At 38.2% G+C, this 12,359-nt stretch overlaps 1 protein-coding gene across 5 annotated transcripts in view; it reads right to left on the bottom strand.

The window, feature by feature from the left end:
* Positions 1-3,474: 3,474 nt before the first annotated feature.
* Positions 3,475-12,359, bottom strand: part of EPS8 (epidermal growth factor receptor pathway substrate 8) — a 126,794-nt gene continuing 117,909 nt past the window's right edge. For all 5 annotated transcript variants that reach the window (XM_038153412.1, XM_038153413.1, XM_038153411.1 and 2 more), the window contains 3 exons: positions 8,907-9,087; positions 7,734-7,863; positions 3,475-4,906 (listed from right to left, as the gene is read on the bottom strand). In XM_038153412.1, coding sequence (XP_038009340.1) covers positions 4,793-4,906; positions 7,734-7,863; positions 8,907-9,087 — 425 coding nt within the window. In that variant the 3' untranslated portion in view covers positions 3,475-4,792. The remainder of the gene's footprint in view (positions 4,907-7,733; positions 7,864-8,906; positions 9,088-12,359) is intronic.

Here is a 12,359-nt window from a genome sequence, read left to right on the forward strand (position 1 = left end):
CTAGACACTTTTGAATGCATGTCAGAAATCTTTCCATGTGCACAGCAGCAGGTGTGTGTTTTTCCTTTAATAACTACTTAATCACCAAGTCAATTACAATGAAAACTCCATCAGAACAATACCTTTTCCTACCCCACACAGTATGCAAAACTGTGTCAGTGGACGTGTGGGATTGCAGTGGAAACCACCTCTCCCAGCATTCAAGACATGAGTAAAGCAATAAATGGGACCCTGTGGTTCAGAAGACTCATGCAGAGCCTTCTGGTCTGAATTGACACGTCACAATTTTGGCTTTGCCTCATCATACACCCTCAGTGTAAGTCCAAAAGAACAATGTTTTGGACTCATGCTTCACGTTAATATTGTTTCCAGCATCTGCTAAAGTAAAACCCTCCAGTCATCACGGCTGTCTGAAGCTGCAGGTTTGGTAATAGATATTTGGAATTATGGGCTTCATGTCCAAAGCTCTGCTGACACTATTGATGCTCTTTATTGATCTGCTGCTCTTCCAGCATCTACTGACCCAGATGTCTGTAGAAGCAGCTCTGTGCTGTGAGTGGCCATTAACTGAAACCAGGACAGGTTTTCCCCTTGTCTCAGGCTGTGTGTGCTGCCATGGAAGCAAAAAATAGGTAAAATTAGGTACTTAGAAGTGGCAAGAAGTGTGTGTGGAAGTGTGGCCTCTCCAAGCATATCCTGTGCAGTGAGCCCTGGGTCTTCAGAAGTGTTTTCTTCAAACCTCACCAAAAGATTAAGAACAGGCCAGGAAGCCTTACTTGTGCTTTATTTCAGTTTAATGTTTTGGGTTTTTTTTCCCTACACCAAAGTAGGATGAATTTCCCCAGTTAAATAATCAACATTTTATGCTCTAAAATGGCCCTTCCCTCCCTCCTTTGACCACGGTCCCACCACCTGCTCCTCACTTCTAATTTTTAAGGGCTTGTGTCAGAACTGTAATTTCATTGAGGCAGGAAAATCTGTTATTTCAGCCATTTCTTGTGAGAGAATAATGTTGTTAGTGCTCTTGACATGGATGGGAGAAGGGTGGGTTGAGCTTTGCTGCTGCTGTGACAGGCACCAGTGGGGACTAAGAATCCTCTAGAAAGGCTCCTTATTTTCACTCATCTCCTATTTTAATCAGCATATATTACCAAGGAGTAGAAGCATAGACTCAAATCCTGATGCTCATTTTGGTCTGAAAACTGAGGAAGCAGAGGCCAAACAACCTAAGCAACTCAGAAACTGAAAAAAATATAAAGCCAAGCCAAAGGCACTTTTCAGCAAAAAGTTGACATAGCTGCAGTAGTAATTTAAAGCCTGTGAAATATTTAAACACAGAACCAATACAGATTCCCTCTCATTTGCACTTCTCACATATAATGTTGGTGTTTTTATGTAGAAGTGGGAGAGTGATCTCAAAATCTTTCCCTCAAATGCTTTTGATGCATCAGAACCTTAAACAGGGCTGGTTTAGACACCAGACTCAACATAGCAGAAAAACTGGGCTCCTATGAAAGGGTAATTTGGCCAGAAAGATGAGTTCCCATTCATGATTGTGTTTCCTTTATGCTTGAAATGCAGGAAAATCAGTGGTCATACCTGCCTAAGCAGGGGCTGGTATTCAAGCCATAGCTTGCTTCTGTCTGTGACCTGAAAACTCAAAATGCCTTCACTCCCCCATTAAAATAAAAATTCTGTGACTTACAGGTGTCCTAATTAGAAAGAATTTACATCTTACAGGTATTCATGGATTCTTTGGTTTGGTCCCTTAAGTTATCAAAATTTTGAAGTTCACAAACACTGAGAGCTCTGCACATTTCAGACTATCATTATTTTGAATGTGATACATCTACTGCTTCATAAACCATTTATTGCTGCACACATCAGTCATGGATCTATGCACTTATTTCCCAGCCCCACTCAGAACACAAACCTAACAAACAATAAACACCATTTTTTATACAGTTCAATGCTTTGGAGCAATGAAAGTCTGTATAAAATCTCCCAGATCACTGTCTGAGCAAAGCCCTGTTTAACATTTGAATTTCTGGATGGTAAGTAAAGTGCTCCACCCATCAATATTGGCTAGAAGTGTTCTTTCTGAATTAATTCTGTGTGGTTTCACAGTGGTTTGCTCTTCCCATGGTGTCCCAAGGGAACAAGCAGCCTAAAGAAGTGGGAAGAAGTGCCTTGCTGATGCTAAAAGGTTTGTGCTTTGAAAGCACGGAACTGCTGAGTGAACACAGGCTGCTAAAAATCCCTCCCTCCACCCAGTTAAAAAGGCAGATTGATGGCAGAAAATAGTAAATTACTCCCACTTATCAAATGTCTAACAAGGCACTGATTTTGGCATTTAAAAAACTGCTTTGTTTCCTTCTCAAGGACGTATCACATCCTTCTGAAATATTAGTATTGAAAAAATAAGCCTCACTGCTGAAAGCCTAGAGAAAACATTTGTAATGAAACATTGCATTTTACTACTGTTTTCATTTTAACTATGGAATACTTTGAAGAAAACATTTCATTTTCATTTGAGGAACCCCAAATAAGATCTCCTTCTGATTTCTTATGACTGCCAACAAAATGAAAATTCAAAAACTGCACAGCAGCATAAGGGTGAATCTCCCTTCAATGCCTTAAAGCACCCAGGAAATTCCAGCAAACAGGGAAATATTTGCCTCAAAACTGTTCAGATTTCCCAGACTGTAACACAGAAATCATAATGGTTAGTTCAGCAAAGTTTAAAGGGTAAATACGTCTCAAGGAGCACTTGGTTGTTAATTCATTAGTAGTTTAGAAACTGTGAAAAAAAGACACAAACCAAGCCACCAACCCCCAAGATGGTTCTGCTCATTCAGTGTGTGGAAGAGGTTTCCTCTTTTTCCCCCAGGTACCTCCCAAGGTGCCTCTGAGCACACTGACCACGTCCAGACTGGTCTGGCACTTTCTAAACATCAGCTTCACAGAAACTCAGCTCCAAATAAAACCCCAAACTGGTTGTGAAGCCACCTCTTTTCTCTCAGAGGTGAGACGTGAGTTCTCCCTCCGACACCTCAGAGTGCCAAACTTCACAAAGTCTGGGATGTCCCAGAGCTGGTGCCATTTTTCTGGGCAAAAGCAAAACTTGTGCTAAATGCTGAAATAAAAGCCACTTGAGAGGATGAATATTGGCTTCATATTTTGGTAATTATCAGGGGAGTAGAGGTGCAGGTTACCACCAGAGTGCTTTTTATAGAACCAGACATCCTCCCCATGAGAAAAGGTGGGGACTCTAAGCTTTAAATAAGAGTTTCAAAGACCTTTTTAAAAGGTTCCTCCTGCTTCACTACAAGTAATGGGATTTATCACTTCTTTACCCATTTTTAATAAGGCGATTTCTATGCAGACAGGCATAAAGAATATAAATCAAATGTAAAAACATACATGGACACACAACCAATCACACGGAAGTAGTATTTGCGAGGACATTTACAATAAATGGCACTAACACCTTTATTAAGATTTTAATTTTTCATTTGTGAAAAATGAATAGATTTTTTTTCCCTTGTATGCAGAGGAAAAGCAAACTAATGGCAAAAATCAAGATTACTTTCTTATTTCAATACTGTCTTTGTAACCACAAAGATACAATAATTTAACAGACAAGAAATACTGTTTATTGCAGACTTTAAGCTGATTCATGTGAAAAAGGCACTATGAAACTTAATCAAACTAGATGATTAAATTTGTCTAAATTAAGTGATATTATATATTATATATAATACATATATTATATATAAAATCACATGACCATGTGAAACAGAACATTTTGTGACAAAAATCATTGCATCTCCAAAAATAACATTTTCTGGAAGGGATGTTTCTCTTTTCTTTTTTCCCCTGTTTTACCTTCAGGAATCCACTTTTCCAAAATATTACATTTATAAAGGAAATTACAAAGGCTTTTTGCATGAGGAAAAACTGATATCTGGGATCAACACACAGAGGAGTGTAGATTATACACTGTTCTTTTTGATGGGTTAAGTTACAGACAAAAAAATGCAATTATATTTTAAAGAAAAATATACTGTGAGTTGTTGCATGGCTACAGCAGATCTCATCATCTCTTTGAGCTGGGTTGTGTTACTATTTTCTAGTTACTCTTTCTTGTGCAGTATTATAGTTCATCACAGGTGAAATACGGATAAAATCAATGTACAGAGTATTATTTTGCTATAAACAGCATCATTAGTAATAAAACATCTTGGGAGCGATGCAGGAAAGATTGAGTCTATGTTGGGCTGCTGTTCATTCCCTAAACATTTCCTCCACATTTGCTGGAGTCGACAACTTAAGTAAACATCCTGCAGCCAAATGCCTGACAAGAAAAGACTGAGCCAAAAGAGACATAATTGCACACTACAGCAAGAGATGGGATTCAGAATCTTATTATTACTGAAGGGTTCAAGTGCTTTTTTATTGCTGGCTCAGCTTTCCTCAGATGAATCACCAACAAAGATGTGCTCCAATTTATCTGTCATGTTAATTCCGTAAAGCCAAGACTCATCTCTGGGTGTAAATGAATCATGTACCAATATTTTCACCTGTCAGGGATCTCCGCTGCATTTCTCATCTGTTCGTTTCTCATGATGAGGAGCCAGCAGCAGGAACTTCTGTGGAGACTACTGTAAATGTTCTTTATGTTGGCTAGTTATGTTTACAATACAAGAAGACATTCCCCTTCACTGCTTCCTAGAGCAAAGCTGGATGGTTTAATGCTATGGACAATGGAATTAAAGAAAAGAGGAAACATTTAGTGGCTGCTTCCTTCATCAAAGGACTCCACACCTGAATCTGTGGCAGCTGCACTGATTTTTTCTTGCCGTCTTCTCATAATTTCTTGCAGTTCTGAACTACCACTGCTAGCCTATAGAAAAAAAGAGAAGAGTTTACTTGTGGTTTTGGCAGGTGCTGAAATTCCTCTGCCAGCATTTTGTTAAGACACTTGTTTGAACAAACTCACCTTGCAGATCCAATAGGAAAGTGTTTACACTATCCTTAAATATCGACCAGAAAAAATGTGCAGACTATTAAAAGCATATTTCATCATTGCTGAGCATCTTTAATTCCCACATGAGGCCCTGGAAGTGTTGGATATTTAGGGGGTTCAAAAAATATGGCTTCAGTAAAAGCAGAATTAAAGCTCAATGAGTTTGTTAGGATTCCACACTTAAAAATCAGGGCAATAATATTTAGAAATTAAAAACCCGAAAATAAATCATGGCTCAGTTTAAAAGCTCACACATGCACATGGGATTGCATAGGCAAGACCTAAGTAAGGATTCAGTCTCAGGCTCTCACACAGTTCACCATGAGGCATTTGCAGCTCAGAAACACAGGTTTCAAACTTGGAGCACCCTCATAGAAATTGGACCAATATTCCAATATTAGCAACAGTGAAGTATTGTGAGAACAAGGCTTTATTTCACCTTTTAAGAGTGAAAACCAGGTCTGCTGAACCAGCTGCTTTTTCAACATAAATGAAATTATTAGCAAGGCCAGGACACCTATTCACTACAGCAGAACTTCCCAAAGTGTGCATGACTTCGAATAAAACTAGGGGATTATAAGCCAAGAGCATATCTGCTACTGTTCTATCTGGCCAAGACATGACCTCCGAAACATCAAAATCAGCTTCCAAAATACCCTCTGAATAAGGAAGCAGAAACTGGTTTTAAAATTTATAAAACAAATTGTTAGGAGGAAAATCCTGCAGCTGATATTGAACTCTGAAAATGCATCCTATTAATTGCATAAAATTTCATATAGATTTAGCCAGTTATATCCATTAAAATGCAGTACCTGTTGCCACAAAGAGTGAAACAATTTCAGTGCTCCTCCTACTTAAAATATCATGGGTCTTCTCTCCCAGAGTGGAAGGGCAAGGCAGGGAGCCTAGAAGTGACTCTCTGAAATTGAGGGAGCAGCTTTATTTGTCTAAATTCATCTTGTCTTGCCCTCTTGGTTTCAGGTACACAAGTGCAGAACCCAATACTGAGGTCATGCATAAAAAGCCACCAGCAGATACCCAACAATGCTCTTCATCAGAGCTCATGTACAAATATTTTTCTGAGACTAACTGAGCAGCCTAGGCTGAAAGAATTTGCCTTCCTGATAGCATCAATGACAACAAGACTGATGAGCCTGAAATGCATTATATTATAATATCATTACAGGCAGAGAAAGGATGGCTCAACTTCTTTTGATGGCATAATTCAGCAAACAACAGGCTAAAGCCATCAGGAATTGCATAAATTCTGGAATTCAACCTCAAAAAAACCAAGGAAGAAATGAACATTTCAATTACCTCTTCCCCAAGGAAAAAAAAAAAAAACAATAACCTTGTTAGACTCTAAGTAGCTGCTAATTAACTCTTGTAGGGCATTTATTAGACAAGTTTGGACTTTTGAGTTTCCTGCAGAGTGAGGCCTAACTGGGGCAAGCAGAGCAACAGCACGGAGGGGAAAAGACCCCTCCAGTCCAGGGCATCTCTGCTTTTCAGACCAAATTCCACTGCAAAACTACTTCCATGTCAGGACATGGAAATAAGATGGCTGACATGCAAAAAAGTTGAAGAATACAAATATATCTTCACTAGGAAATGACAGATTGCCTTGGACTGGACTGTAGTGACTTCTATTCCTAAGAGTAAAGGTGGAATATTCCTCCTTTCTTTTAAATGGAAAATAGGGCTGGAAGAAGGGAATAAAGCAATTTTGACAGTTTCGAAAATGATGCTCTCTGATCCACACTGATCATGTAAAGTGTAAAATATGCATCATCATAAGCCTGTCTTTAAAAATATGCTTGGTCGTTAATGCTTAAAATCATTTAAGTGAGAGAGTCTCAGCTTAAGGAGGGGATAGAAAAGTATTCTAAACCTCTCCAAGATTTTCTTCTAAATAGGATGTGGACAATATAACTTCTCAGTTAGGTTGATCTCACATATAGATCATTTCTCTACTTGCCACAGCAAGTTTAAAAAAAAAAAGAAAAGTAGGTGCATCTCCAATTTTACTGGTTTAAAACTGGCAAGAATTGTCCTTAGCACAGCTCAGGATACAAGCTTAAGGTGTTTGAGAGATAAAACTTCTTTAATTAAAGTGCTGCAGAGCAATAAATACAGAGACAGAATACATGATCCTTGGCTCAGAAATTCTGCTAGCACAGTGTCCAGTGTTTTCCCTTCAGTGCAGGTCACCCACTGTTTGACCTGAAAGGCCAACAGCAGTGGGCTCACCGTGCCAATTTCTCATGCTCTATAAATCAAATCTCCTCCACGAAGATAAAGCAAAACTCACTTATCACCACCAAAATTGTCAGGAGTATGCGTCTGTCCAAGCACCAGGCAAGGCAAGAAGCAGGAAAAGGAGAATTTTACTCCCCTGTTGTTTCCCCCAAAGCTCTTTTTTGGCTGATTTTGTCTTCTTGCAGTCTGGTTACACCACAAAACATCTTAAACTTGAGTGCTATTTCTAATGCTTTTGGACCCCTTTAGAAGTGGGGAAGATCTCACCTGGTGTTTTGATGAATGCTGTCCCAATGAATTAATACCAAATAACTCAGATGAAAAGAACATTTATCAATGTGGTGGGAACTGAGGGAAAACCACCTGCCTCACAGAAGGAGTTATCTAATTCTACAGGTTCAAAATTGGTGACCCAAATTAGATGAGTGAGAAGAGCTGTCCATACCTCCAAGGCAGATTTCTGTACCGTGATTTGGTTGTAGACTCTTGACCCTTCTGGGCAAACAGTCCTCAGTTCCTCTTTATTGAGGGAGAAAAGCTGAGCTCCTGTCAGCACACCGAGGCTGTTCACAGTCCTGGGACACAGCAAGGGGACAAACAGGACATCAGCAAAACCACCCTGGCCAAGGATGTCTTCATTCCACATTGCCTTGGCCAGGGCTACTAAATTCAGAGCAAACTTGGTGCAGCAGGACTACTGAAGTCAGCTGGGTGTATGAGTAGAATTTTTGGTAGAGGCTAAAATATATATACACTGTATTTACATATACACTGTATTTACATACTATATAGAGTTCTATATATATAAATTTTATATATATTATATAGAATATATAAATATATATAATACACAATATTATATATATTATATATAACATATAACATATATAATATATATTATGTATAATATATAAAAATATAATATATACAGTACATATAATATATTATATATAGTATTATAGATAATATATAATATATATTATGTTCTAGATATTATTATATATATTCTATATATTATATATAGAAAAAGATATGTTATAAAAATATATTATAAAGATATATTATAAAGATATATTATATATAAATATATAATATATCTATATAAATAATATATAGATATTTTATATATATAAATATATATTCTATATATATCTCTATATATAAAATATATAGAGATTCTGTAGATCTATAACCACATTGACATATATTTTTATATATGTATTAGGTACACTTATACACATATATATGTGTATATCTATCTATATATATGTATATATATGTATAAATACAGATATTATTTTGTATATATTTTATATATGTGTGTGTATATAGGTACATATACATATATATGTATACATATAGATATTATTGTTTATATATATATATATACACATATATATATACATATACATATATATATATATATACATATATATATATATATATATATATATATACACACACATATACATACAAATTAATTTTTCTAAGAGTACAGCTGACATCTCTAGATTTTCAGGTGGCTGAGCACACTGATTTTAAAAAGTGGCCAGACCAGAAAGGAAAACACTTCCTTTCATCTTCAAAGAAGTTTTGCTGCATTTGCCCTGGGACTTACACAGGGTTGAACCCTTTGGACTGCAGCCAGGCTTTCACATCCTCAGGAGAGGAGTCGTAGGTGATGTTCACGACGGGGATGTTTGGCCGTGGCACGTGGAATTTCCTCTGGGCAGCGCTCCGGCCGATGGTGAGCCTGTGGACAAGTTCATCCTGCACTTCCTCCATCTGGGATTTCCTGCCTAGAGAGAGAGAGACATCTCACAGGAGTTATTCTCTTCATCAAAACCAAGTCATTTCTTCTATGTCACTTTATGTCACTTTAAATCACAAACTTTATTTTTTTTTAGTTCATTCATCAGATCTGCTTGAATTATTACTCTCCTTTTCCCCCATGGACTATTTCAATATTCCCAATCCCCCCTTTGCAATACAAAGCAAAAATAAACAAACAAAAAACCCCAGACAGAATTCAGCTAAGACCCCAGAAAGGAGAGATGACTGGATGTCCCAGAGAGGTGCAGAGCAGTGTGACAGCACCCAAGCTGTAGAATAAAATGGGAATGGAGGGTTATTCAATCGTCATAGTCTGTCTTTGTTTCAAACAGAATTGAAGGTTTAAAAATGAAAACAAGAAAATGATGAGGAAGGTTGTAAGATTGCTCACATTGTGGGAAGGTAGTACTTTCCACAAACAGTTCTTGAGTTGAAAGTTCAACTTTTTAGTGCAAATCAACTTAGGCAAAAATATTTCACAGCTGCTGACATATATCAACTTATACCTAATGAGCTTATTGTAGCAATTGCTACAATAAGAGAAAATTCAAATTTTGAGAAATTTGAATTCACTCCAAGCCTGGAGTGGCTGCTCAGCTGAAACATTGTCACACTTTGCATTAAAAAAGGAATAAAAAAGGGAAAAGGGTTGCTGCTCTCACCGGAGACTCAAAAATTGGGCAAGATTTGTTTATGTATTTTTTAATTTTAAACAAACTGTAAGAATTCATTATCCCCCGGAACCCATTTGTCTGAAACATTTAGTTCAGTTGCTGTTGATTAGCAGGCAACAAACTGAAATGCTTTTCAGTGATTTCAACAAGATCAATTGTTGTATAATGACAGTGAGAAATGTTTAAAATTACTATACAAATTTCTGTGGATAACTTCACAAAAATGGGTAGAATTCAATAAGGTATAAATAACCTTTTGGGCTCAGAGAAGATACTGATTTCACACAGTTAAACTCTCTGTGCCATAACATTGGAACAACCATAAAAATCCTCTGACAAACAACTCCAGTTATCTCAAAAATTCTCAGGATTTCCTTGCCAAGATATTTTTAGTGATCTTTATTCAACCTTCTCACTTTGATTCACAAACAGTAGCTACACCACCCTCTCAATGCACTCAGATGGCAAAACCTATTCCTTTTCTCCCATTAGACTGATAGGAACAGATGAAAACAACTCAACTTCAACATGAAAATACCCTGTAAGATAGAAACATTTTTGCCTTCTCTACTTTTCCTTTTATATTCTCTCAAAACCTCTCCAGGGGTTCTCTCAAAATCTCTCCAGGGATCAATATCTCTAGCCAGTTAAACAAATAAAAACAAGCTTTACATAGGCCCCTAGGATTATTTCTTTAATCACCAGACCAAAAAGAAGAAAAAACATTGGTTTAACCATTTCCTTTTTTCTTTTACAAAATAGCCTCAGGTTGAAAGTGGAAAAAATATCTCTACTATAATATTTGAGGCATTCAAGCCCTGTTGTGGAGGGTTTTCCCCTCTCCCCCCACCCTGAGTGTGAGTCAGAAGCCCAATGACACGAGCTCAGTGATTTGTGCAAATCTGACAGGGGTTATACGAGGAAAGCCTTGAGGCAGTGTTATCAAAGCTTGCACCCGCTATTTTCCCAAGCAGGAAGAGACACAGAACATTGCTATCTTCCTTCTATTTACACAGATTTTGAAAGACTTATGCTTAATCTAGACCAAGACTGTATCAAGAGACAAATATTTAGCTGTTAGATAAGAGATCCTTCCCGTTGTTAGATGAGGTATCAGAAATAAGCAGGGTGTGGGGCAGGTTCTGCAGTGTTCTCTGCAGGGTTCAGGTGGGTACTTGGCCAGCAGGTTTCCCATCACCTCTGCAGAGGAACCTATTCTGTGAGGGTTTTGAGGTGCCTGAAGCTCATTAACTGGGTTGGGGTGAGCAGGATGTCCTGTGTGTGACCCACAGCCTGTACAGTAACTCTTCACACCTCACACACGCCCTGTACCTGAAGCCAGGATGGTCTTCTCATTTTCCATCCAGAATGGACAGAGAAGACCATAATGGATTCAAGGACACAGCAATGCTAAGAAATAAAATTTTCATTTTTGTGCATGTGTGTGTTGGGGAAAATCACCCCCACTTTCCACATCTTTTGTAAGTGTTTATTTGCCTGTTTTTATTTAAATAACTAACTGTTTCTTTAGGAAGCAGCAGTGAAGCCTGTTCCTCCTGCCAGGTTGTTCTCCAATTATGATTTCCCACCAGGCAGTCCATTAGGTGAACACAAGGAAAAGTTCCCAGAGACTTCCTGAGCTCAGAGCTTAGGCAGGAGCTTGACCTCCACCAGGCAATGTCACCACAGACTCCACCAACAGGATCATCCACACAGGCACACTTCCCATCCACTGGGGACAGGGGGCAAAGGAGGCCTTCCCCAGAAAGGATTATGCTCAGTGCCATTTTCTGACCTTAGGTGGAAGCAGGATTTGCTGGTAAGGCAGTGAGTACAGAAAGCTGTCAACTCTTGAACTACAAAAAGCTCATTAATTTTACAGCTATTACTTTAAAAGCTGTAGCAAACGCTTGCCTACATGTTTCAGTTATTTCTAAGCCAAACAATCACATTGCCCAAAGTGCATTTAGGACAGAAATTACTAAATAAAAAAGCTTTTCCAACCCTACCTGCTTTTCAGTCAATACCAAGTAGCAGCCTCAGCATGCCTCAACTGGCGTATTTGAAAGGTGGCCTTAATCAGAACTTCTCAAGGCAGCCACACACTGTTGGATGCACATTCCCAAGTTTTTCCAGATATGGAAGTATGGAAAATGTTCCTGTGTCCTCCTGGGACAAGGACACCAAAGTCTGCTCCATGGCATGCCAGTTGCTGCTGCTTTGACCAAGACAGGGTGCCCTGACTGTAAAGTAACTCTGCAAAACTACTACAACGTGGCTCCTGTGCATCAGCCAGACCTGCAAGTGTTCTTGAAGACCTGAATATGTGTTTCAGAACAGTGCAAATCACCTAGAAATATGGATGATCATGAATTGAAGTGTGAAAACAATGTAACTGATTTTAAAAGAAATTTAGGTTGTAATGTGACGGTGAGTTCAGATGGAAAAGAAAACCTGCATTAGTCAGCATATCCGCATGGGCATTTCCAGAGTTAAAAACCACTGACTAGAGATCCCAGACATGGGAAATTTGGGCTAGATGTCAGAAAAAAAGTTTTTTACTG

The sequence above is a fragment of the Motacilla alba genome, chromosome 1A (genome assembly GCF_015832195.1).
Source record: "Motacilla alba alba isolate MOTALB_02 chromosome 1A, Motacilla_alba_V1.0_pri, whole genome shotgun sequence".
In the NCBI taxonomy this organism is placed as follows: domain Eukaryota; kingdom Metazoa; phylum Chordata; class Aves; order Passeriformes; family Motacillidae; genus Motacilla; species Motacilla alba.